Source organism: Haliotis asinina, chromosome 1, assembly GCF_037392515.1.
Source record: "Haliotis asinina isolate JCU_RB_2024 chromosome 1, JCU_Hal_asi_v2, whole genome shotgun sequence".
NCBI lineage: Eukaryota > Metazoa > Mollusca > Gastropoda > Lepetellida > Haliotidae > Haliotis > Haliotis asinina.
The window spans coordinates 60,528,328-60,556,040 of record NC_090280.1 but is presented as its reverse complement, the minus strand read 5'-3'; the positions used below and the strand labels follow the sequence as shown (position 1 = coordinate 60,556,040).

Here is a 27,713-nt window from a genome sequence, read left to right as displayed (position 1 = left end):
CATACTAAGCAAAAGTGGTACTCTAATTCAAGGTTTCTAATAAAAGACAAAGGGCATTAACTGTCTTCCCTAGCTAAATCTATTTTCCTACCTTCATAAGGTAGACACATAAGTGTTTGAAGTGACGGTCTCTTCCAGATGGATTACCTGTAATTGCCTTCTAGGAGACAGCTGTTGCTGTCATAATTTCTCTGGTTATCTTTATATCGTTTGTCGTCGTGACCTTCTGACTCTGTTGTCAGATTTCATAATGACGAAATCCATAAATGACAGATGTTTTGCTGTTGTTTCTTCTGAATTATTATCGTGGTGTTTGCATGCGCTAAACACAAGCCACTAAGCGTGGGTACATTTACCATACAATGAATGACAGATTTCTAATACAATAGAATTTGATCACAAATCTAAAATATTGGATCACAAATCTAACTCAAATATTAATTCACCAAAGTCTAGATATTTCCAGTAAAGAGAAGTACCGATAGAAGCTTGTTGAAAGCTGCTGAAAGTGTAATGTAGACAGGTATAATCTACGACAACCCCGTTAGAGTTTCCCTGATGTAGACGAGGAGTCAGTCTTGAAACGTCCATGTGAGCAGAGATGAACATAAAGCCAGAGTCGACCGGTTAGCATCTCAGCAGCCATCCCTTAATTACTTATAAAACAGTTCTAGTGTGTTCTACGAAAAGCTATGCCATACCCTCATCTTCTCAGAGCTTTATGAATCCAAGACACCTGAAGCAAAGCACACAGGGAGGTAATTTCTCAGCTTATTCTGAACAAGTTCAACAAGTTCAAATCCTTATTCAGCGCTTCAAACTTTTCTGAACCATAATAATCAAAAGGTAGTTAAAGTGACATTATAATTAACAAAAACACATCTTCACAGCATCATTTATGAAAACGAATTATTTTCTGAGGTCACGATAGCCACAAGCAATCATTTAGGCCCGGCAGTTTTTGCAACTGGATCCTTTTGAGAGAAGATGTCCAAAATGGTTTGAGTTGGTTCTTTTATCTCTAGATTGCTAACGTGATATTCCCTACGAGGCGTAATTTTTGGATGTTCACCAGGAAGCTCACGAATGTTAAGTGTGTTGACACGGCTTGATAGGGCGTGTCAGAGGAGTTCTTTTATGAGCATTTAGGGTTAATGAAAGCCCTATGGGTGTGGACATCTCTGAACAAGGTCTCGATTTCAGCCCTAACTAATCTTATCGCAATACGGTTTACATATGTCAGTATTTAGACATTATTTTATTAACATATTTTACATATGTTCTAGATATCCTCTTGCTCCCCGAAGACACAGGTGAAAAGACGGAACACGGTGATGCAAATCCTTCTTGGTACCTCAAAGATGGGATTGCTATACCTGGGAACATCGCTTGTAAAGGCGGTCGATTTTCATCTGGCGGACACCAAGGCTGAAGGAGCTGCTAGTGACGTTTTTGTTATTGCCTCTTATCAACCAGTTCAAATTCTCACCTTTGTCAGAAACAACATAAAGGGCAAATATGATTCCCTCATTCAGAGGAATGACGAGCTGGCCAAAGGTGTGCACTACTCATTAAGATATTTTACTGATGAAAAGCGTAACCTTTACACAAGATTGTCAAACTCAGGTAAGGCAATGAATGGAGTAATAGGACAAAAATCGGTGCGGTAACATATAACGGATAATTGGCCAGTTAAAAGTTTATCTTCTTATATGACTTGACTGAAATGCTGCTTCTTGAAGACCCAAGAATAAAAGCTCAGCAATCCACACGAACGGCATGATGCATAGATATATGTTAATGGCTTCATTCATTAAATTGTATAGTCCAGTCGTGATGAACATAGAATGTTGCTAACTGTTATGGTATATTAAACAATGAAGTAAAGGGTATAATGACCCTCTGGCAGGCTACCTTTCACCATGACAAGCCCTGATGATAAATACTGCATGTGATGAAAAATAACGTTAAGGTAAGGAAATATATATATATATATATACTACCGACAAGAAATAAGGGAACTAATGAAATAGTAGCGAAATTGAAACTGCTTTAAATATCCACTAAATCAATTTTAGGCGTCAAGTTCAATATCTGGTGTGTCCACCATGTTGGGCAACACATTCACGGCACCTTGGTGGCATGCTGTTAATAAATTTCCGGATGGTTGCCCGTGGTATTGCCCGCCATTCCTCTTGGAGAGCTGCACCAAGCTGGGCCAGGTTGGCGGGTCCTGGGTCCCTGGCGTACACCCTTCGACCAAGAACGTCCCAGAGATGTTCAATTGGGGACTGGTCTGGGGACTTAGAGGGCCAGTCCAATGTCTGGATACCTTCTTGTCTGAGATAAGCGGAGACAATTCGGGCCCGATGTGGTCTGGCATTATCATCTTGGAATACAAAATTTCGGCCGATTGCTCTAGCCAATGGAGCCACATATTTGGTCAACGTATCGCTGACCAGTCATGACTCCGTTAATGGTGACCAAATCTGATCGTCAGTCATGTGTAATCTCACCCCAAACCATGACACTACCACCTCCATATCGATCATGGTCAAGAATTGCTGCTCTGGCATATCGCTCCCCGCTCCTTCTGCCATCTGTGAATCGTAGGCAAAACCTTGACTCATCAGAGAACATGGTGTAACGCCAGTGGCGCATAGTCCGTCCCTGACGCTGCCTAGCCCATGCCAATCTTTGGCGCTTATGGTGAGCTGAAAGGGTGACACCCTTAAAAGGCCGTCCTGCTTTCAGACGAGCTTGATAGAGTCGGTTTTTAACGGTTGAGGTTGAAATCCGTCTTCCAGTGAGTGTGCGGAATTCTCTATTGATGGCAGGGGCCGATTTAAACCTATCGCGTAGAGCAATTAACGCAATGAGACGATCCTGTCGTGGTGTCGTTGATTTTGGTCTACCATGCCCAGGTCTCGTTGCAACCCCACCCGTTTGACGGTACGTATCCCACAGACGTGAAATTACACTTTTTGATTTACCCATCTGCCGGGCAACTTCACATAATAATGTCCCCTCTCTATCATCCCCACAATTCTCCATTTTGTTGCTTCACCGAGATACTGCTTCGGAGGCATTTCTTTCAGTAAGTGTCAATCTCTATTGCATTAGTGATTGCGACTTCTCAAGTACATTTACAGGAGTTAACGTCTGTATGCACGTGTAGCACGTGTTGGGCATGCATTATGTGAAATTCCATTGTCACTGGATGTTGCGTTTACGGAGTCACAGTCACAGTCATCTACATTCAATTTCTTGGTTCCCTTATTTTCTGTCGGTAGTAATATATATGTGTTTCTATTTAGAACATTTACAGTAATGGATGACAAGCACGAAAACAGGTTCATCAGCCCTAAACAGTTCAATTAAATTCACTTTTCAGAAGAGACACCATCCCACGCAATACTGACTTCCTTGGAGATTATATCCTCTCATACGTCTTTTCATGGATTCTAAAGAAGTATCTCGGTATGACAAGGAAACCGTTCTGCACGTGTAATTCCATTTCCCTACCATGTGAATCTTGAAAATCAAGTTTCACACACTTTGTTTCACCGGTCAGCTATGAGATTCTCCTTTCACTTTAGAGTTAGAAAATCAGTCATTGTGAGGAGAAAGTTAACTACCGCTGAGAGATGGCAGGTAATAGGCATGAAAAATGTGGTATGTCATGCAGGGCCAGTGCAAGGCAAATGGGTCGTCATCACAACGTTATCCACCCGTTTAGCTGCCAAACATAATCAAACCAATATTGTCAATGACAGACATAGATCTCGTTATCATAGTTACCACTGAGTATCAAAAGTAGCAGATCACAAAAATAGTAGGTGTGCATGTGTATAACAATACGTATATTAAAATAATAACTTTACTGTTATTTCATAACACTCAGGTTTTAGTGTGCACGCAACCACGACGAAGTCGATGTCGTTGGCGGTTGCCATGGTCGATTTAGGGGAGGAGATTGATTTGGTTTTGTTTTGTTTTTTATATTTTGGTAACAGGTGTTTACAATTTTGATGGAGAATATATTTAGTTTTGAATTATGCAGTCATATCATGTACTTTTAACACAGATATAATTGATAGAATATGTTCACAGTTTTATGATAATATGGTCATATATGTGAGTATGGTTTGACAAGATTGTTGTTGATCGTATGTATGTTCATCGTTTTCATAGTAATTCGTTTTTGCAAAGAAATGTGGCCAAAATATTCTTTGAAAATGATCATGACGTTACTTAACGGTGCTGTTGCGAAATCGGTATTTGGAATCTCGTTTAACATCGCCAATGATGCCAGCATCACGAGCATCACACACATCACCATCGGATAAACACTTTTTCCTGGCTTTTTTAAGTCATTGAAAATGAATATAAACTATACTTTCTTTTGCCATTTATTTTCACGTATGTATATATACTGAACATCATTGAAAACGCACCACCTGTAAATTTTGAAATAAGGCAATAGAATCTTTTGGAAATGGAAAATTAATGGTGGGAATTTTGATAATAACACACTAGATCGTAAATAACGCTCTACAGTAAAAAACGGATCGTTCGAACACATCATCGAACACATCACATGAAAACAACAAAATTCATGCACATCACACACGAAGGGCACAAATTGCATGCAGAAAGCATGCTGTTCAGGGGTATAAATGACCTTCGGCACAAAACCGTTCTCATTTTCGCAGTACTTTCGTAAGTAAAGTTTTTTCGCCATGCCAAGATTGTCACCAGAGGAACGAGAACAGGCCTTGGGTATGTTGCAGGTCGGCGCTTCAAGCAGAAACATTGCACGACGATTTGGGTGTCATCATTCGACCATTCTGAGGCTTGCTAACAGATACCAACAAACAGGAACCAGCAGGGACCGGCAACGCCCAGGTCAGGCACGTGTTACCACCCCTCGTCAAGATCGAGACATTGTACGGCGCCATATTCGGGATCGAACCTTGCCCGCTGCCAGAACCGCCAACGCTGTCCAGGGTCGACGTGGTTTGATCAGCGCTTCCACCGTCCGACGCCGTCTCCGTGCGGCAGGGTTACGTTGTCGACGCCCTTACGTTGGACCCATCCTGACTGACAGGCATCGCCGTGAACGCCGACATTGGGCTGTACAGCATCGTGTGTGGTTGTTACGACGTTGGCATGGTGTGGTGTTCTCCGACGAGTCGCGTTTTCACTTGCGAAATGCTGACGGGCGTCTACGGGTATGGCGTCGACGGGGTGAACGTAATCATCAGGATTGTGTTGTGCAAACCGATCGGTGGGGTGGAGGCAGCATTATGGTGTGGGGAGGGATAAGTTATCACCACAGAACCGCTCTGATTGTTTGTCGTGGCAGAGTGAATGCCGTTTACTACCGTGACAACATTCTTCAGAACAACGTCGTTCCCTTCTTTCACCAGCATCAAGATCTGCACACATTTCAACATGACAATGCACGAGCCCACACTGCACGTGTTTCGATACAGTATCTGGCTAACAACAACATTCCTCTACTTCATTGGCCTGCATTGTCACCAGATTTGTCACCCATCGAACACTTGTGGGATTACATCGGCCAACGCCTCGCACGTCGTCCGCAGATCAACAACCTTGGGGAACTCGACAATGCCTTGCAGCAAGAGTGGAATGCAGTGCCTCAGGACTTTATTCAGAGACTTATCCGTTCAATGAGGAGACGTTGCACAGCTTGTGTTGCCGCTAACGGGGGTCATACACGCTACTGACTTTCCATTTTGACCCCATCTTTATTTCATTGTCAGCTGCATTAAATCTTCACTGTTTTGCTTGATTGTTTTTTGCTTCTTTTCTTTATCAAACATTGGTCCACACAAATATGTAAAATTTACATAGATTGCTCACTTCTGCTCTTAGAAATCCACAATTTTAGGGGTGGTGCGTTTTCAATGATGTTCAGTATATATTGCATGAATATGTAAATATTGTGTATAAAATACCCGAATTTATTTTACATCTATTTTGAGGGCGTCGATCGTTTATTAAACCTAGTTGTAAATACTGAATTTTAATAGACTCATATCGGCATCTGGTGATGGCAAAGGGAAAGTAAAACACAACCGCTCGTACCATTGAGCTATCCATGGTTGTTTCCCTTTGATTCTATAGCGATGAGAATATTGTATCCACCAGCTGTTTACAGTTGAGCGGTTGTATTGACATTTGTTGTTGTAACTGTTAAAGATCATCTTGCGAAATATCTTTTTGATTTATCGCACATTTTCTTTCATATTACCACATATATACGAAAACTAGCGTTATAACGAACAACATTTTAGTTCGCTATTAAACTTACTTTATGATAATGTCCTATGTGAAAACATATCATCGGGTATGTGTTTTATCACTGTATTCTTAACTTACGACTGTATTATCAAACATCTGTATATTATCAACTTACGGCTGTATTATCAAACATCTGTATTATCAACACATTACAAACATCTGTATTATCGTGCTATCCCATAAACATTACGGTCAGAAATGGCTCCGACACACTCAGTACTTAGATCATCCGATGACTGCTGAGCTACAGGCAGGGTGACATCAAGTACCACAAATCACTATCTATCGGTTATGACGGCATGCCTTTCCATTGGACAACGGAGGATGTGAAGTGAAGTACTTTCAAATACACTTGAGTGTAAACGGATATATTCTATATCCAAATTGTTGAAACCGATTCAAAATGATAAGCACAACAAAGACATACATTTATTCGTAATCGATACATGTTATTTTCTTATCAACATAGAAAATTACAAGCAAGGCAATTATATTTAACTTACAGAACATGAAAGTCATCTGAAAAAACAAAAGTACTCATGCATGAAGGAATTATCTCCCTTGGTCTGTATTTGCCCAGCACAAACACCATGTGAGACATTAACAGTGACTTAGACGCTTTGTACCCCTACTTATTATGTGAACGCTACACTTTTGACTTTACATGTAAAGTAAATGTCACACTTATGCATCATAATACTACCACTGCAGTGATAAACCCAGGTTACAGATTTGATTAACACATTCCTCTAAATTCATTTGTCTCTTTATCAACCGAAAAGGGGAGTCATCGTTTCCCAATTTCGTGGATCCATGCTCATGGTTTTGATCACTGATTATTTACAGACAGCCGCCATATAGCTGGAATATCGCTGCGGCGTAAAACCAAACTAAACTCACTCACTCATTTACTCACTCACTCAACAAAGCATGTTGCAGTTAAGAAACGATCTGCATATTCATCAAAGCCGTAGATGATCATGGTCCCTGTTCTCTAGCCATTCCCTCGGATGTAGATCTGTATGCATACCAGTGCTATAACAGCCAGCAGGAGTCCAGTCGGCAATACATGCATCACAGCTACGACGGCGGTTAGCACCAGCAAGGCTTGAAATACCCAAACAAGCGACCTCGCTGGAATTGGAAGCAGTGTCTGAAAAAAGGGTAATTAAATCCTTTAATACTAATACAAAATTGTAATGTGCATGGAAAATGTAAACAATTTTGAAATGGTAAGGAAAACACCGCGTGTGTATTGTATACAGTGGAAGCCGTCAAAACCAACATCTGTCCAATCCTGCAAGTTGTCGACAACGGCATAAAATCTCAGTCCAATCCGTGGCTTCTACGTTTATCTTCAACTTTACAATCCAGCACATTGTTTAAATCGGATTTTTCCTTCAGTCCAAATGAGTGCCGGTTTAGACAGCTTCCACTGTAATGAAACACTAAATGTGAAATATACAGTATATAACAGATATTGAGAAATTAATTACTACATTAATTCCACATGTGTTTTCCAAATCTATATGAATCTTTATCTCATGCTGAAATTTGACTTTAATATTATAGAAACACCGTGAACAAGTTTTGCATAAATTAAACACCGCTCTGATCTCACCTGCGTCTGAACTGGTGAAGATTTCTGAGTATGTCTACCTGTAATAGTCAAAACAAATGTGACTGAGAAAGGTTGAACTACTTAATGTCGAACATTTTAACACCTGAATACAACATAAATTATCACGGGTTCGAGACACCCAACAAGTGAATTAAATACAAGGTGTGGTCGAGATAACCAGAAATTCGAAACATCCACATTATATACATTGCGAGTGTGATGCACTTCACCAATTTTCCAGTTACTTGACCAAGGGAGTGAATAGGCTTGACACAGATGAAACCAAAAAATTGAACACCACATACGGCTATTTCATCATTAAAGTTCTAAGATATGTAGTAGGAATCAGGAGGCATGTGTCATCATAAAATTTCGTGTAGGACAGAAAAGAAAATATTTTCCTTGTCACACTTCCATATTGAATCTTCTCTTTCATGTTGAGGAAACATTACTCGGCTTAACAGGTCCAGTTTTTTAAGAAATCACATATGTTTTCAAAACTGAAACTTCGGTGTGTAAATAAGCGTATAATTAAGCTCATATGTGTTTGATTTTAATGTGACTTTAAATTCATACAAGAAGGATGCAGAGGTGTGTTTGAAAATTAACAATAAACTGTTTAAACTGTTCTTTGTACCTACCGACATGGGTTGTGAGAACCCTGCTCGTATCCTGTGATACCTGCTCCTCGGAGGCAAGCACCTGCAGATCGTCAGAACCGCACACCTCTTCAGATGGAATGTGACTCACTTCTCCAACACGTTCCTGGACGGTCTGTCCGTGTAGTATGGGTGTCTTCTCTAAGAAGGAACCTTCTGCATCTACAGATGATATGGGTTGTTGAGTGGCTCCAGCAGGACCGTCCGATGTGTCAACGATGAGGTCTGACTTAAATAGCCTCTCGGGTGCATCAACATAACCTTCTTGATCAACAACAATAACAGCATCCGCTTCAGCATCAGCATCAGCATCAGCATCAGCATCAACCTCAGCATCGCCATTTGAATCAGCATCAGCATCAGTATCAGCATCGCCATCGCCATCGCCATCATCATCTTCATCATCGTCGTTGTCGTCGTCGTCATTGTCGTCATCATCATCATTATCCGATCTTCTGTCCCCAGTGGAAGCTTCGTTTTTCTCGACTTTCATGAGTGAGGCCACGTCATGTTTACTGAAAGAGTCAGTGTATGGGTTCACCTGTTCATGGTGATATTCGGGGGCTTTTGTTGACTGCTTACTTTTGAGGGAATCTTTTTTAGAATCTTCATACCTGAACCCTGACCTCTGATAAATGGCCTTAATATATCCTGCACCATGATCTTGATCGGCCTGAGTCTGAAGTTTGTCTACAGGCTTGCCCTCCAAGCTAGAACATGAATATTCGATCAGAATATCCAGGGATTTTGACCTCCGAAGAGGTTCCCAAGTGTGAATTGTTTTCGGAAACTGGAGTGACATAAATTTAATTTGATCGTCCTGTGTATCACCAGCTGAGGTATTGTCAATAAGACCACACAGGCAGCAGATTTGACTGATCTTTTCAAGTTCGTCTGCAATCTCAGAATTAACTCTCTGAATTAGTTGGACAAAAATCATCCTGGCTAGCCTCTGTTGGTTTGAGTTTATCTTTCTTAAGAGTCCCCGCCATTTAATTCTTGTCGATACAGATGGCTTCTTGAGGTCTTGGTAGAAATCCTCCGATAAGCAGCCGAAGTCATTCAGTGATTCCACAATTGGCATAATTTTTACTTCAGCCATCAGCCTACACATGGCACACACCTGTTGCACCATTGTGTTGGTTAGCGAGCACCTGCAACCAAAGAAAGATACAGTCTAACTGAAGTGACAAAACCCTTTTCCACATTCATAAACTGTTGTGTCGAAGTTGACTGTATCGAACCAAAGGTTGCCTCTAAGTAAAATCTTGGTCTGTACATTCCGTCTTTACTGATTATTTTAAGTTATGTCTAACTTCGGATAACTGGAAGTCACCATTAAGTCCTATTTACTTCGGCCCAACCGTGTTTGGCAATGCAAACACGCATTGAGGTATTTCGGTTACACTAAGGCCACGGTTAAAAACAGCTTGTTTTGTTTGCTGTTGTTGTTTTATCCCGCACTCAGCAGTTTCTGACAGTTTAATCGAGTTCGTGGTCATCAGTTACGATCTGCTCAGTCGTGATAGGATAATATGTATCAACAAAACCAGCAAGTCTGACCTCATAACCAGGATCTTCACAGGTCAGATGGCATTTGTGCTTCCACGTTCATGTGTGCTTCACCTAATTGTCTGCCTTGGGCATGTTTTGAGTCACGCACAACCACTGGTGAAAATGTCAAATCAGGAATTCACCAATTTTAGACACAGAAGATTGCTCCATATGTGTATTTATCAATGCAGTCTTTAGGACTCAAGTCATAATATCAGGCTCAGCGTACTCAAATCCATGAAATGTTACTTCAAATTTTACAAGGTACATATCATTACTAAATAGATGATACAACCAGCTGTCCCTAGTCCGAAGCGACAAAGTGTCGATATCAGACATCGTTATAAATACAGACAACATACTAAACGTTTGCGGAGCCCCCGATGCGTAGATCCAGTGCGTAGTGTCTGGTCCAATTTCGAATATTTCTGTAACGAATCCATGTACATGTATGCATGTTTCGCACCAACGCAACATTAACAGATTCCCTATTTAATAAAGTTAACTCGACCGGTCGTTTGTACCATTTGACCTCCCGGGTCATACACATGTAGAGTAGCTAAGGTCAAGCTGAACAGCCTAAATTTTCCTAAATTTTGTAAACAATTCAGCATGAAATCTGCTGATAATGAATTGAGCATTATTTTAGGAAAATTGTAATGCTTCATGAATAACACTTCATTGTTACTTTTTAGCTTGACAACAGTGTAAGAAGCCATACCAAAACATTATGATAAAATAAAGAAGTTATTTGATTATTCATAAAGTATTATAATATTTATAATTTTATAAACTTCGAAAATGTCAAAGTGTTCTTAGTGTTGTTGTGAAAATAGAAGGCTACCTGCCTATCTTTACATATGGTATCCCTTATTCGCTATAAGAACATTCATCACTCAGCTAGCAATATTCTGTATGAGATTACGTTAATAACTAGTTGTTTTGGTTTACAGAGAAGATGTCCCTGTCACTATCGCCACAAGCATCCAACATAAGTCGATTTAAAAGATCTTCAGGCAAACTCCCCACTTCTCTTTCTGTTTATGTTTCAGGACAACTGCACACATACCTGTTTGTCTTTTGGTTGAGTGACTTTTCCAAGTATGTAACCCCGGCTAGGAGTATGTCCAACAAACAACACCATTTCCCACACTACATCACCATATGTATCTCCCTAAATGTGCGAACACAGAAGTAAGTAGGTCGTGTTGAAATGCAAGGGAAGTAGAACACATCCTTGCGGAAGTCCTGTCTGTGTTGATACTGATGCGGACTTTGTTTATGTCCTTACCTTGTTTGAAGGCTAATTTATTCTGTATGGACTTTAAACTACGTGAGGATCATCAAATTATCCACAGCCTTCAGTATTGTGGAATTCGGTCTTAAATCAAATTTGGAGCTATTAGAATTTCGTAATATACCTTTGACTTTCCAACACGGTACGTTTAGCTCTATTCTACAATAACTGCGCTTATAGACCTTAGGAAAGTATATAGTGTACATAGAAAAATCAGAGGACTGCAGCACGATTTTACTTAATTAACCAATCACAATCGAGTATGTACTGAAGTCATGGTAGAATGATAAACAGCGTAACTCACAAAGGTTGTCACTTATTTTCATTACTCCACTGAGGTTATACTTCCATATGTGACAGGCCAGTGGTTACTACATTCACTGACGGCATAGACTGTGTGTATAGAGCATAGTGTCTGCAGCGGATTTACATATGTCATGGTATCATGGCCTGGTACAAATTACAGGCAAGAAAATGTACATCACCAGACAGCTAGCACGCGGTGGTTTTGCAGACATGTTGCGGTATTTGACAAACTTGTGAAGCAATACACATGCGTGAAAGTTGTAGTATCAGATTTATTACTGCTATACAATCAATCCATCTGTATTTCTAACCTAACTTTGCTCGTACTTACCAACCAGCCTCAGCTATTTCGTTAAGTAACCTTGCCTTTCAGTTCAGCCTGTTGAGTTGGTTTAACATTCTCACTCATACAGTTAAAAGGAAACACAACAGGTTAATCCAGATGTAGCTTCCTTAAGAACGCCTATGTGTATGGGACAGTCACGTGGTTTTGTGTGTGATGGTATTTGTTTGTTTACATCTTGACTGTACTTCACCATCCGTTCATGGATTCGAATCTCACAACGAGCCAGTCCAACATAGATTCATTAAATATATAATCTCCATCGCCAGCTTCCTTCGTCGGTGGGGTATCCAAGTGGTTAAAGCGTTTGCTAATCATGCTGAAGATCCGGGTTCGATTCCCCACATGGGTACACTGAGTGAAGCCCATTTCTGGTGAGCCCCAGCCGTGATATTGCTTGAAGCGGCATTAAACTAACCTCACTCACACTTTCCCTTCGCATTCCAGACACGTGATATGACATACTGGGTAAGGTCCCTTCTCGATTCTGATCATGTGCGAAATGATTGCCGTGGTTTCATAAAAACCGATTTTGGCATTATGTGATGTTAAAGAATCATGAAAAATAGTTATCGTCATAGTGAACGCCGCTAACCGAACTGTTTTGTTTACATAACGGCTGTCACGGGTCCAGCTGGGTGTACATGTGACGATCTTGCGGGCGTGTGCTGGAGATTGTACATGCGGCTCACAATAATTTTCAGGAAATACGGTAATAAATCGCTTATATTATGAAAACAATTATATATATATATATATATATAAAATCTCCATCTCCATCTATATATATATATATATATATATCCATACATATATACACACGCACACTCACACACACACACACACACATGCATGCATGCATGCATACATACATACATACATACATACATACATACATACATACATACATACATACATACATACATACATACATACATACATACATACATACATACATACATACATACATATGTATATATTCAACTTCAATCTTGGGCTTATATTTCACATCTCTAGGGATATTTTAGTCTAACTGTTTGGGGGTCATTCATTTTTAGCGTATCCATTTTAAAATTCCACCAGGGGTATTCCAGCAAGGCTACATGAATGTACAGTTTCAGAAACGTTTTTGAGTATCCCCATTGGGATTTAATGCAGATTGATTAAATATATTATTTGCATATTCAATATAAACCCTATTTGTAAACCCTATTCAGTAATATACATTTGGAAATATAAGGTTAACAGCTGGTTATAATTGCGCTAGAATATGTCTTGAACAAACTTTTCTCTCCTTATTTTAGTTGCATTAACGAGGTTTGATTCTTTGGAGTGAATACATAAACACAGAAACAGTAACGCCATGAACGAGTGCCATTCGAATCAAACAGGAATGGAGATTTGAAATCTTTCTTGAGGGGCAAGAGTCGCTGTTCGCCTTGTCCCGGAATAACGTGTTGGTCACGACTGAAATATCTCATGCTTACAAGATTTACCTCCCTTGTTACGTCGTTCAGGTGTTTGATTAAACCTTTTCCTGTCCAAAGTTGTATTCCATTCTTACCTCATCGATCTCTAACGTGAACACATTGTTTATTGACGAGATCATCACCAAACGAGTTTGGGAGGCCTAGAAAAGTTAGGAACTCGCTGTTAAAGGAGTCCGTATGAAAACATTATTTGTATTGCTAATCACGCAAATCAGTTCAGAGATTCTAGACTGAAATCGTAAATCACTGAAAATCATAGACTCGCTTATTTGGTTGACCCTCGTCACCGTAACCAATTGCGTGCATCAATGCTCATGGCGGCGTTCACTGGATTGTCCTATCCAGGCTTGATTATGTACAAACCGCCGTCATATGGCTGAAATAGTGCTGAGTGCGGCACTACCACACACACTAAGCACACACTCCCTCTCAACACAACGCAATGTAAAGTCCTTCTTGTCAGTCTCACTACATTATTCAACCAAACACAGGTTTGTTACTACCGTTACCAAATTTACAGGTATTGCCATTCACACGCCCTTTCCCGGGGAGATGAATACAGTTTGATCCCGATCACGGAAGAATTTCGGACGACCTTTAGAGAATGTTTTAACATATCCACTGAAACGAATTACCTGGATAAAATGCAAACACAGTCATCACAAATATTTCACATGGTGTGAAGGGCAAATAGCTGTGAGCATTATATGATGGGACCACTGAACATATGTAATAACACCGGGTGTCACCAGTCCAGGTGTGCACCACAACACACTATGCCACACAGTTGTGCTCCACTCCACACTACACCACACAGCCGCACACCATTCAACGCCACACAAGCTGCTCACCGCACTTCACGCAAGTGCAAACCACATTACTCACCACAACAGCACATCACACAACACTACTCTACACACAACAGCACATCACACAACACTACTCTACACACAACAGCACATCACACAACACTACTCCACACACAACAGCACATCACACAACACTACTCCACACACAACAGCACATCACACAACACTACTCCACACACACACAGCAAAAATAAGCTGGTTTCCGGAACACTGAAACCGGGAAGAAACGTCATGGAAACCAACATTTCCAGTTGGTTTCCAGGGAGTTTCCTATAGTTTCATTGTGGTTTCCATGCAACTGAAACTGCACCATTTCAGGATGGTTTCCAGTTCGTTTCATTACCCACTCCTCCAAGCGGGATCCAGTTGGTTTCCATGTACGAGTTTATGGTAGGTTTCAACCTGGTTTCCATGTATAAGTTTATTGCAGGTTTCAACCCGGTTTCCATGTATGAGTTTACTGTAGGTTTCAACCCGGTTTCCGTGTTGTAGTTTCCAACCTAGTTTAATACCTAGTTTCCATGAACTGAAACTTGCTCGTGTCGGCCCTTTACCCGGTCCTCCGGAAAACATGTTGTTTCATGTCTCACATGTAGCAAATCAGGTATTTTATACAACTGCATAATGGTAAAAGGCTTCAGGATGACAAACAAAAGAATACAACACAAATTCATTAAAAGTTTATTTATATTCAAGAATATGTTTGTAAACAAATAATATTCGGAATATTCAAGTTAGTAAATGAAACAAAAGCAAGGGAATAATTAGCAGTGAGTACAGAATATTTTTCTTAAACACACTGTAGACCAGCCCATATGACTTGGCTTCCTAGTTTGAAAAATGTTAGCGCTTTCCCCAAGAGAGGAAGAACTGTGTGCTTCTTCTCCTCCGGCCAGTCAATCGTTTCACAGCCTTCCTGCTTTCCAGCTTCTGAAATTTAGAAAACAAACTATCAGTACAAACAAGCATTCGTCTACGATATCCATGGCTAGAGAAAAGAAAACTGTCAAACATTGCTTGAGGTGAAATACACTGAACCCCATGTCCGATAAGCGAAGAGATCAAAAAGTATAAACTGAGCATTTGACATCAAAAGTTTCAATCACGGAACAGCTTATTGATATATGATAGAGTGCAGGGACATGAAGAAATTCGCCTTTGAAAGCCATAGTTTCTGAATGTTACTTACAATGCACATTATGAGTATAAAACTACGATTTATTCGTTATTGTGAAAAGACATGTTTTCCAATAATGTGGAGTCATTCAGGCAGACAAGCTATGAATATGGGGTCACAAGCATACGCTGCAGCATAATGTGCTGCATGATATTTAAAACTTTTTAAGCTGTATTTTTCAAAGGATACATTGCACTTTTTCAACAGTGTTCATTTTGAAATTCCTTTAATGTACATAAAAAGAATCCATATTAACTTGATATTTTAAAGATTTCCTTAAATTTTTTAATCTCTCCAAGATGTAAAATGACTAGAATATGATTACTTACTCTGAACTTTTTGCCGTTCTTTGCCTACAAGCCGTGGGCCTCTGCTTTCCCCACACCTTCTTAAGTGATCCATCTTGTTCAACCCATCAAAAAGCTTCTGAAAGGAGACATGTGCATGATGCATAACTATAAGTGAAACATGTTTCCAGTTGGAGGTTACAAGAATAGTGACATGCGCCATGCATTTTTACTGATTCCTTGGATTTACATTATTTGGTTATGTTGTACGTACATTATGTACTGGACGGTTCAGGTTATACATACCTTTTGTATGTCAAAATGAGTTGGTCCTGGCTGCCTTCTTCAGTTTTTCCAACACTGCCCTCCTTTATGCTGGAAACGTAGAAATGCATCGATTAAAAAAAAGTCAGGAACTTGTCATATTGCACTCTTGATAACAATAAAGTGTCGGATAAAAAGAATAAATATCAATTTGCAAAGTGTTGAATATGCTAGATGAAAAGAATCCAGGTCAGCAAATTCATATACTATTTAGGGTTGGCAATCCATCATTGTATACCCATATATTCTTTATATCAAAAACTCTTTGTAACCTTTTCTGTGGGACTAACACAATCCACATTTCTTCATTCAGAGTTCGTTAAATCTTGATATGACAAACATAACACTACTTACATCAGATGGCAAATCTAAATTATCTCATAAATCAATAATATAATAATATTCACTCAAACAATGCACCAAATCTGGTCAGAGAATCCCTAACCTATAAATGCAAAATGACACACTATCCCCGACTACATTGTTTTCAAACGTGCAAATATCAAAAGCAGTATGAAAAGGATTTCTTAAATAAATATTCGTATTTATAAATACGTTTGAAGTTATTTTGAGTCGTAACAAGCACATTAGCAAGGCTAGAGTGCAGTTTACCGGGCGCGCGACCCGGGACTGCTGAGCGCTCGCTAATGAGCGCGCTATAGTGATAGCGCGATGTAGAGCTACTGAACTGTCTCACTTTACCGCGCTGATGTATCCTTAGGGTTAGGGCCCCCCTTCTAGATCCTTAGGGTTAGGGACCCCCCATTCTAGATCCTTAGGGTTAGGGCCCCCCTTCTAGATCCTTAGGGTTAGGGACCCCCCTTCTAGATCCTTAGGGTTAGGGACCCCCCTTCTAGATCCTTAGGGTTAGGGACCCCCCCTTCTAGATCCTTAGGGTTAGTGAGTAAAGGTTAGGGTTGGCTTACCTTAGATGCGATTATATCCATATATCCACCCACGAATCCAAAGTCAAACGATAAACGTCATCATAGCTTCGCTGGATTGGCTGCACAACATCTTGAAAACAATGCCTAGGTGTGGCTTCTCGCTTTGATGAATGGGTAGGCGGGGCCAAGCTCTGCGCATGCGCAGTAAATGAAAACAAACTATAATAGTTTGTTTTCATTCACTGCGCATGCGCAGAGCTAGTGGGGTAATGACCCGTTAAACGAGCACTAACTAACTGTGATCGCACCGGTGGTCCCGAGGTAGCGTGTCCGCTAATTAGTCTAATTAGCAATTAGCGCCAGTTGGAATCCCACGACCTCTGCTGAGAGCGTTCGAGCCCCGCCAGCACAACGTAAAAAATCGGAAAAAGCGCGCCCGGTAAAGTGCACTACTCCCCATTAGCAATAATATACTAGAGATACTTGTGATTTATTTTTTTCTTGCAAAGATAATTTTTCATTCATTGGCACATTGAACCATCTTTATCGTGTGTGTGAGCTGATCCAAATCACAGCAATATTGAGTTCTTGAATTAACAGAGTGCTGAGTGAAGGAAGCCATACATCTCTCTTGCTACGAATTCGACACGCATGTGTTTACCGAGGTCCATCAAGTCTAAAATTTCATATGTATTGTAGTAGTTACTTATTTACGTTAAACATTACGAATAACATATGCTATTGCTTATTTCAAGAAAATAACACTGTACCTGGCCAGATCGTGGAATGTTCCTTTTCTCCCGCTGCGATCGACGACTGCTGCTGTTCTCAATTTTTCACGTATCCGCATCTCCAAAGCTTCTATTGTAAATCTCATTGCCAGTCTCTTGAATCAGATAACACGGGCAAACGTAGGAATACTGCACTGTGTTGACTTCCTTGACGTCGTTACTGGACATACCGGGTGAGAACTGCTTTCAAAATAGTCGTCTCAAAACAACTTGGGATCAAGTGACAAAATGGCGGCAACTGTGCGTAGGGGCATTGTGGGTAATAAGAAATACCTGATCCTTTTTCGATTGGCAGGCACGAAATCCTTCTCTGACCCAATTAGGATGTGATTTTAAGACAAAGACTGAAAACGACCACTTCAGTATATAAAACTGTTGCTTTAGAAAATGTCACGTGTTCGCGTGCCCATGGATTACCGGTTCATTACTTCCGGTTTTGTCTGTCAACACCTGACTCAGGTAAGTTCTATTGTTTTTACAGCTAGCTAATTTTGATAATAGGAGCCTGTTAAGTGAGGACTGTCCCAATGAAGCCGACACCCGAACCCCGACACACTAATGACCTGACACTGATTACTTGTCAAGTATTTGAACTCAGTGTCAAAGTATGCCAACTATAAATGCTTTTAACGCTAAACTTTACGCACTGCCTCAGTTTATTGTATAATTCACGTATATTCTGCATAAATATCATCATGTAACTACCGAACTGACAATTTTTTAATGACTTATACTAATCTTCCTAAATGCTTATACTCTTTCACATTCCCAGGAGTTGGCAGTATATAGCCTGTTTTTTTATATATATTGCATCATTTACCTTTTAATTATTGATATATATCTGAACTATTGCTATTGCTAAAGTGGCTTTAATTTTATTCATTTTTATGCAATATATTTACTGAAAGGAATACAAGTCCGTACACAACTCAATGATCCAATAAGTTATAATTAATATATAATAAAAGTTTGAGCAATGTTTCTATGCAGAGTCAACTCACCTTTTATTCTTGTATATAGATATCACTGTTTTATTATTTCTTTTCAGATAAAGAAAGCGTCTGATCCTCAATTTGACATAGTAGACAACCGAAACCTGGGCTTGCCCCATTCATCCCAATCTAGAGAAACGGAACTAAGTGTGCCTCGCGCACATAGCTGGGCAAAGGCCATTTATAGCCATTCGTCCTTTCACCATTTGCATGTTTAATACGGTTATTGTGAAGTTTGTGTGCATGGTAGTTGGAATATGATGCTTCATTACATTACGAATAAACAAGAATGTGAAGGAAAAAAGTGTATAGTTTGTTCTTGTATCATCAGTTTGAAGCCACATTTAATATTGTGATATCCACAGAATGATGCGTCAACAATTTACTTTTGTTGTCTTGTTCATCTAAGCAATGATACGAATCTACTATTCCTTCCCCAGGCACATTCAGATTGAATTATAACACCTCGTGAAAGCTAAGTTTCAGTCAGGAATGGAAACCAACACATGAACATTGCTTCGTGTCAGTTTCCATCACCGGAGCTTAGAGTATCCATTATGGATTCTATTTGGAAACTAGGTCAGCCAGTTTTACTGAATGGATACCAACTGGATGTCAGGATGGTAAACAATTACACATTTTATGTTACTTAGTTCAAAACAGCGCAATGGAAACCAACATGAAACTACATTTTCTACTTTTATGTTGGTTTCCATTTAGTGAGATCTGAGAGTTGCAAATTCCAGGTATGGAAACCAACAAGAAACCCCCGAACTTAGTTTCATTTTGGTTTCCATTTACAGAAATACCAAAATCACATTTCCAAAATGGAATCTAGTTGGAAACTCAGTTAGTGAGTTTCAGGGAATGGAAACCAACTGGATTCCGCAATTACCCACATTACGGATGGTTTCCAGAAACCTGGAAACCAAGTCATTTTTGTAGTGACAACAGCACATCACACAACACTACTCCACACACAACAACACATCACACAACGTTAACACTACTCCACACACAACAGCACATCACACAACACTACTCCACGCACAACAGCACATCACACAACACTACTCCACGCACAACAGCACACCATGAATGTTGAATGCTAAGCCAGTGAATGTATAATAATTATATCCTTTAAAGAGGAAAGTCTAAATGAAGGTATATTTTTTTTTATTTTAGGAAATTATTATGTAACTATTAATAACTAAATTAGAGACTTGTGCAAGTCTACTGTTATTCGTGATAGTGTCTGATTTACTGCATAAGGAAGTGAAACCTGCTTCGGTTCGCTCCATGAATTATCTGGTATTGATAGTTTATTTGCAAAACGTTTTCCTTTCACTGTTTACTTACCATAATAGATGAATGTAGCATGTCACTGAGTAAAACGCATAATTTAAATATTGATTATTGATTACTTGGGTGGGTGGGTGAGTAATTGAGGGGGCGGATTTGTTGGTGAGTATTGGATGGGTGGGTGAGTGAATATTGTATGGGTGGGGTGAGTATTTTATTTGGGTGGGCGGATGGGTGAGTAATGGATGGGTTGGTGATGGTTTAATGTGTGGCTAAATTTGTAAGCACTGGTTGTGTTGGAGAGTGGCTAAAATAGTGGGTGAGGAGTTGAGGCCATGGGTGATTATTCAAAATGTTAGTTGTTACATGGATGGGTCGGTGGATGATCGATGTGGTATTAGATCTGTGAGTGGTTACATGGGGCGGGGTGTGGGGTGTGGGGGGGATAATTCTATATGTTAGTTGTTACATGAGTGGGTCGGTGGTTGAGAATTCGATATGTGAGTGGTAACATGGGTGAGCGGGTGAGCATGTGGGTTTTTGTGCGAGTATTTCGTAGGTTGTTGAGCGAATATAGAATGAGTTTGTACGTGAGTATTATCGTGGTGGTTTGTTAACTGTGCTTCACACCAAACACTAATGTACCCGTGTAACAATGAGAAGACGATGAAGATGATACATAAGACCAACGTGGGGAATGTAATGCTAAGTTAGTAACAACCATGTATCTTTCTAACACAAGACTGGGATTCGGACCCAAACTGGATTGTGTACATACTGGATTCTGGCTCAAGGGAGATAAAGGGTGATTTATGATTAACAATAACAGATCATAGATAGCGAACAAACTCACCTACCCGGTAAAAGTAACACACACATGACGTGGTTTCACTTTCCATGTTGGATAGTGTGAGCTGTTGGTAGCGAAAGTCCATACCACTTGAACGTGGGATCGTGGAATACTTGTAAGTACAGTTGATTTATCAATTTTATTCAAACTATTTGGACACCCAGGTCCTAATTCGATACTTATACGTTTAAGTTTTGACATTTCATGACTGAGCTAATGTGTTAACATTTTAAGATTACATGATAAGACGTGTTACGCCGATGCTAAAATGGTTCATTTCTCTCTTTGATTTGTTGTGTTTTTCTCGTTGTTTTAACATCATTGTTTTGGTTATCATTCGGCTTGTTGTCTGAGTCGACAGATACATATATACGTTTCTGTATAAAATACTCATTTATGGGGACAGGTTAAGGAAATACTTCCTACTGACATTCCCCAATCATCGTTGTGCATTCGTGCATTCAAAGTAGCAAATATATTCAGTTAGTTAAAAAAAATGGGTTAAATGACCTTTAGATAAATTCTTCAACTGGCCTAACAACTTTGTATTCATTTACCAGTAATTCAAGACCTCTTTTGCCAAACATATTTAGAAATGTGGGTACTTACAATGGTTCCTATGGATAAAACTTACCGATTTGTACACACTGTCTGGACATGTCTACTTACCCTTAAGATTTCATAAGATTTCATTATTTTGTTTTGCGGTATATCGAGGTTACCATGTACTGAGAATCTCGACAAAGGCGTGACAGAAATAATCGTGACAAATGATGGGTGAGAGAGTCTAGCTTTACGCCGTTTTTTGCAATTCCAGCAATATCAGGGCAGTGGACACCAGATGTGGGCTTCACACAATGTACCCATGTGGGGAATCGAACACGGGGCTTCAGCATGATTAGCTAGTAAACGCTTTAACTATCTCCCAACCGCCTCTACAAACGATGAAATATCAGCATCTTGTGAACAATCGATATAAAGAGTTAAAAGAATGAGTCTTGTTTAAGGCCGCCCTGAGCAGTATTCTACTCAGATTAGCCCGTGTGAGTTTAATTCGGAGGAAAACACGGAATTTTGCAAGTCTCGGAACTTTGGAACCGGTGGACATGTCTAAGTGAGTCAGTAAGCCTTCACGCCTGTTATAGCAATATTCCGGCAAAATCACAGCAGGGAGGCAAGAAATCTGCTTCCCTCGTGGTACCCATGCAGGAATCAGGCCCAAGTCTTTCGCATGACGAGCTGACGCTTTATCCATAGGCTACCCCACTGGACACATTTTTGAAAATATAGTCAAATCCTAATCAACACACTCTTTGTGACTGTATAGTTACAAGACAGGGAGAGGTCATGGAATCGTGAAACAAAACCGTGATGCATACAGACCTTAGTCAACTCAAAAACAGTATCACACATAACCACGGGAAGTATTATTTGTTTAACAAATAAAGCCTACATGGTAAATCATTTGTTTCAGGAAATAAATAAAGGAAATGGACATATCAGCGCATTTCACAATTCCCCCGTGTCATTTATACCAATATTTAGCAAGGTTCATTTTAGTTTTCGGTATGAAAGCGTATCTGTCTCGATCATGTACTGAACAGCAAAGGAACAAATGAAATAAAAGCAAGTGTCTTGTTCATGTCTTCTATTTAAAAAGTTGACAAGAAACATCTAAATTCTGCATAGTGGCATCTCAACAGTGGCATCTAAGTAGTAGAATATACATTCTACATACCGACATATAAATTCTTAGTAGTACATCTAAATTCTAAAGAGCGGCAACCAAACAGTGGCATCTAAATGGTAGATATAAATTCTGAATATTGGCATCTAAATTCTAAATAGTGCCCTCTAAATACAGGCATCTCTAGGGTAAAATCTTAATTGTTAATATTGTAATCTAAATGATATATAGTGTCATCTAAATTCTAAATATTGGCATCTACATAGTGGCACGTATGACATTAAAGCATTTCTGCTTGTAATTTTCAACAGTATAATAATTAAGCACACAATGTTTAAACAGATTCTTATTAGTCACTGGTTTGTCTGGTTAAAATGTTTGAAGGATATACCACGAATGTTGTTGACTACATAGTTGACAGCAACACCCACATGCTAAACGAATATGTGCCACAATGCACCCATCATATTGGACGAATCAGCTGCTGATGAAGTAGAAAGTCTGATAACCGAATTTCTGAATTTATTGATATTCATGATCAATTCTAACAGAATCATCTTTCCACCACTTAACACACAGTCTTCACAAAGAGTTTCACAAGGATCTTCACACTTATACAGCCCAAGCTTTTCAACGAAACCGAAAACATTGTGCCGAGCCGATCAGATTATGATTCATACATAACAACAATAAATGTACTATCAATGTATTGCTGCTGAAATGCCAGTAAAAATATGTCGTGTTGTACAAACACAAATTTATTGCATTATGAAATAAAGAAAAACATTTACAAATTTATACTCGTAAGCTGTAAATTATTTACTTATCAAACAGTGTCAACTTTTTGTCACTATTTACAATCGTCGATTTTCACTCACTATGCTTCCCTTTCCCTTGTTTTCTGTCTCTTTGAAGTATTGTAGTAATCCGCAAGGGTCATATGCCTGAGATTCACTTTTTATACCCAATACATTTCTATATATTTCGTGAATAAAATATTTTTTTTCAAACCAAACTACTCAGAGCACATGGAATAAACAGATTCTTGAATCTCATATAGAATATCAACTCACTCACTTTTCGATTTATAATTTTCAGACAAAACGTTTGTCAGGCGAAAAGGGCAAGATGAAAACACTCCAGCACCCTCAGAGTTTGGTGGTCATTACTGCAATTTTGACTTTTGCGTTGGCTTCCAGTACAATTCCACCGTTGCAGAAGATCCTGGACTGTTATAAGGGATGTAACTGCAGCCAGTTTAAGTACGTAGAGATTGACATGCTTTGCAATGGATTAAACTTAACAAGGAAACCACTGCCAACGCCCCCACTACGGTCCACCAGTTTGAATACAAGCATTTATCTAGAGAACGGAACCATTCCAGAACTCTCGAACAACACCCTACTGGTGTACTCTCGGTATCAGATTGTCTATCTCAGTCTGAAAAATAACACAATTGTACACACAGACAAGAATGCCTTCAGCAGTTTGATGCATTTGCAAACGCTTGACCTGTCAGAGAACTTCATTGCCGAAGATGATCTGAAGAAATCGTTTTACGGAATGGCCAAGACGCCCATAAAAGAACTGAATATTAGTTCTATGAATCTTACGAATGTTTCAGATGATTTCTTTCGACATCTACAAAATGTTCCAAACTTTCGACTTATTTTTCGAAACAACACCAACGAGTTCCCACTGAATGCTCTTCAGGCAATAAGGCAAATGACCAGTCTTGACTTTGGTGGAAATCGTTTAAAACGCATAGATTTGAGAAATGCCAGCTTTACACATCTTCAAAGTCTTGATTTTGATAACAATCGCTTCTATGAGTTTCCTAATTTTTGTAGCAGTAATACGTTCTCCAATCTTAAACACCTGTCTGTTCAATGGAATGGTATGAGATATTTAGACAGAAACTATTATAGCTGTTTAAAGAACCTCACTAACTTTCACTTAAATGGTAATCTTTTTCCCGAACTAAAGTCAAATCAATTTTCGATGTTGCCAAACATATTCAAAATTACCTTGTCTTATGTTGCGTGTGCAATGCACACTGTGGAGAGAGCCGTGTTCAATAATTCGGCACTAAAACAAATATTTTTTCGTAAGAATCGTATTTGGTTCAGAGAAGCTGAGGTAAATATGCAGATTTTTGAAGGATGTTCTTCTTTGGAACTTTTGGATCTCAATGATAATGTTTTCCATGTAACCACAGAATCGGAATATACTACTTTGTTTGGAGACCTCACCACCCTGAAGACTTTGGTTATGGGTGGTAATGGCATGCGTTTTATACCACACGTAATAACGTCAAAATTAACAAAAATCACGAGTCTTGCTCTGTATCGGAACTCCATTTCGGACCTAAAGCCAAACACGTTTGAAAATATGACAAGTTTGAACAAATTATTCTTGGGAAATAATGAAATCTCAACGATTAATGAACAATCCCTCCCAAAAAGTCTAAAAAAGCTTGAGATATATGGGAACCCATTTTCCTGTACATGTGCCATGGTGTGGCTTGTAGACTGGATGCATAAAGAACCCAAAACATTTGGTATTTCGAAAACAGGTAAATATCAATTTTGGTATAACTGTTCCAGTCCCATGAACCTAAAAGGGGTTCACTTGCTTGATTTGAAAATGTCAAAGACAAGTTGTCTGATGGGTCATGATGTGAAAATTGTAACTCTTACCTTTAGTATTTTACTGATAGTGTTCCTGGTGACAGGAACGTGGATGTATCGTTACCGATGGCACATCCGATACTTCATCTACATGGTCAGATACAGTCAACGTCAGGAGGTGGACACCGGTGAATACGAATATGATGTATTTGTGGCCTACTGTGCGGGAGATCGTCATTGGGTCATTCGTAACATGTTGCCGGTTCTGGAAGGCAGTGAAAACCTGAAACTCTGCGTCCATGACAGGGACTTTGAAGTTGGTAAATTAATCGTTGATAATATTGTGGATGCAATAGAAGCAAGCCGGAAAATCGTCATCGTCCTCTCTAACAGTTTTGCCGAAAGTGACTGGTGCCAGTTTGAGCTCAATCTCATCCAGCGTCACGTGCTGGAGAATGGACAGCGCCTCCTGCTAGTGGTCATGCTGGAGGAGATAGACACACGTCACGTGACCAAAGCTATGAGAGCCATGTTGCAGACGACAACCTACCTGATGTGGGGAGAGGAAGATTATGCTAGAAAAGCCTTCTTCAACAGACTGAGGATGTTGCTTCGCAGTCCAACCAGAGATGCAGGGAACAGACGGCTATCAGTTTAGTTGACAAAAATATGTGATGCTGAATACAGATGCAGTCTGTATATGGATACCATGATGATGTTCTGTAGGTGAGAGCGGTGTCAATAGCAACAATGTTTATGTGAAAAACGATTTTTCGTCAACAATGTCTCGGCATGACCGAACAGCTGGAAAACGCTTGGACCTGTTCCACAGGAAATCAAACGGGAAATAAACCTACTCAACTACACTATGCTTGAGCGAATATTTTTAGAGTAATTGTTACAGTTGCCCTTTTTACAATTTTCCCCGGTCTCCCCTAATATATGCATCGAGATGTGTCTTTCGAGAGCAAGTACTCCATAAAGGAAGTTTTGTAATTACAGTCGGTAAAACGTTTGATACCGTCAAGTTAATATTGGTTCTTCCCAAGATACGTTTTCTACACACGTGAAAGCTCTAGAGGTCTAGATTTATTCAGGTCTCGCCACAGGAGCTCAACTGGACAAACTCATGTATTTCACAGGTTACATCTGCGTATGAGGAATTCGAAAGTACATCACTACAAACAAATCGGTCAGGTCAGGTTCTTGTCAGGTTAGGTCCTTGCAAGGTAAGGTCCTTGTCAGATCAGGTCTGATGTCTCATCTCGATAAGATTACTTAATGGACTGTTTGTAGGTCTGTACAAAGCTCAACCTTACAAATTGCAAAATGTTCACAACACAGATGTTTCTTTGAAAGACAAGTCTCAAAACGTGAATGTGACTCCTTCTCAAATCCATACACTGGCTTCATGATGTATCTCATATTGACTTCAAGCTTCTCTGCATTTTCTCAAGGATCTCAACACAGAACACACACTAATCAGAACTCTTCGCCTGATGATTTGTATCACGATGAGCCTTTATAGACCAAATATTATAGACCATAAAGAAGCACAAGAAACATTTCTCACAACAGGTGGTAAAACGTTTCATATTTGTATGTGTCTTCCATGGTGTTCGAGGTTTTAGTAGACAAGTGACAGAGCAGAAGTCGTTTTATCCGCAGTTGGGAATAGCAGAAACAGTCTTCATGCATTGTACTTACCTACCGTTCCTTTTCGAAGAGTCGAATATATGTACGTTACTATGCCATCTGCATGAAATATAAAGTATTGTCCCTCATGACAAAGAACACGCATATATTTACGTATGTGCACACTAGGATTCACTCGTAGAATAAAGATATATATCTTCCGTCGACATTTAGTCCATTGCAAACTCAATTTAACTAACAAGTAACACAGTAAGTAACATAACAAGTAGTGCAGAATGAGTTCAGGCAGTATCTGTGACACAGAAAAGTCTCGTTCTTTAGAACGACACATCAAGAATGCTACGGATGTCCATTTGGGCCAAATTTTGATTCACTCAAGAAATTTCTTGATTTATGTTCACACCCCTATTCATACATGTATGTACATAATTGGAAACGCCCAGCTGAAATCCCAGTTAAATCATCGAAGTTTACTTCTGGAATTTTGAAGTTTCAAAAAAGAAAAGAACAATGATCCTAATGGGCTTCCTTGGATACATTGAGGGAAAAAATATGGGATCACAAGAAAGAAAAAGTGTTCCTTTCGTGTGATCCCTTATTTATTCCTGAGTATATAATTATAGTTTTGACGGAAATATGCTTGCAGAATATTCAACGG

General features: G+C 39.5%; 2 protein-coding genes across 4 annotated transcripts; one reads left to right on the top strand and one right to left on the bottom strand.

Moving 5' to 3' along the window:
- Window positions 1–6,761: 6,761 nt before the first annotated feature.
- On the bottom strand, window positions 6,762–12,262 carry LOC137281573 (something about silencing protein 10-like). Of its 3 annotated transcripts, XM_067812907.1 has the most exons (5): window positions 11,237–11,346; window positions 10,530–10,595; window positions 8,596–9,767; window positions 7,955–7,992; window positions 6,762–7,486 (listed from the first exon to the last, which is right to left on the bottom strand). In XM_067812907.1, the coding sequence occupies exons 3-5, from the start codon at window positions 9,746–9,748 to the stop codon at window positions 7,328–7,330; spliced, it is 1,350 nt and encodes a 449-aa protein (XP_067669008.1). In that variant the 5' UTR covers window positions 9,749–9,767; window positions 10,530–10,595; window positions 11,237–11,346; the 3' UTR covers window positions 6,762–7,327. The 3 variants fall into 3 exon arrangements, with proteins under 3 accessions (XP_067669008.1, XP_067668999.1, XP_067668990.1); XM_067812898.1 differs by lacking the exons at window positions 10,530–10,595; window positions 11,237–11,346 and adding an exon at window positions 12,102–12,262; XM_067812889.1 differs by lacking the exon at window positions 10,530–10,595 and having other exon boundaries at window positions 11,237–11,432.
- An 8,914-nt stretch (window positions 12,263–21,176) lies between these two features.
- LOC137281564 (toll-like receptor 3) lies at window positions 21,177–26,265 on the top strand. Its single transcript, XM_067812877.1, has 2 exons — window positions 21,177–21,197; window positions 23,868–26,265. Exon 2 carries the CDS (start codon window positions 23,898–23,900, stop codon window positions 26,055–26,057), a length of 2,160 nt encoding a protein of 719 aa, XP_067668978.1. The 5' UTR covers window positions 21,177–21,197; window positions 23,868–23,897; the 3' UTR covers window positions 26,058–26,265.
- Window positions 26,266–27,713: the final 1,448 nt, after the last annotated feature.

Excerpts from the sequence above, each read along its gene's own strand:
- LOC137281573 (XM_067812898.1), bottom strand. The coding sequence starts at position 9,748 with ATGGTGCAACAGGTGTGTGCCATGTGTAGGCTGATGGCTGAAGTAAAA. Across the intron at positions 7,993-8,595 it reads GGTTCTCACAACCCATGTCG|GTAGACATACTCAGAAATCT; the intron begins GTAGGTACAAAG and ends TGACTATTACAG. Across the intron at positions 7,487-7,954 it reads CTTCACCAGTTCAGACGCAG|ACACTGCTTCCAATTCCAGC; the intron begins GTGAGATCAGAG and ends CCCTTTTTTCAG.
- LOC137281564 (XM_067812877.1), top strand. The coding sequence starts at position 23,898 with ATGAAAACACTCCAGCACCCTCAGAGTTTGGTGGTCATTACTGCAATT.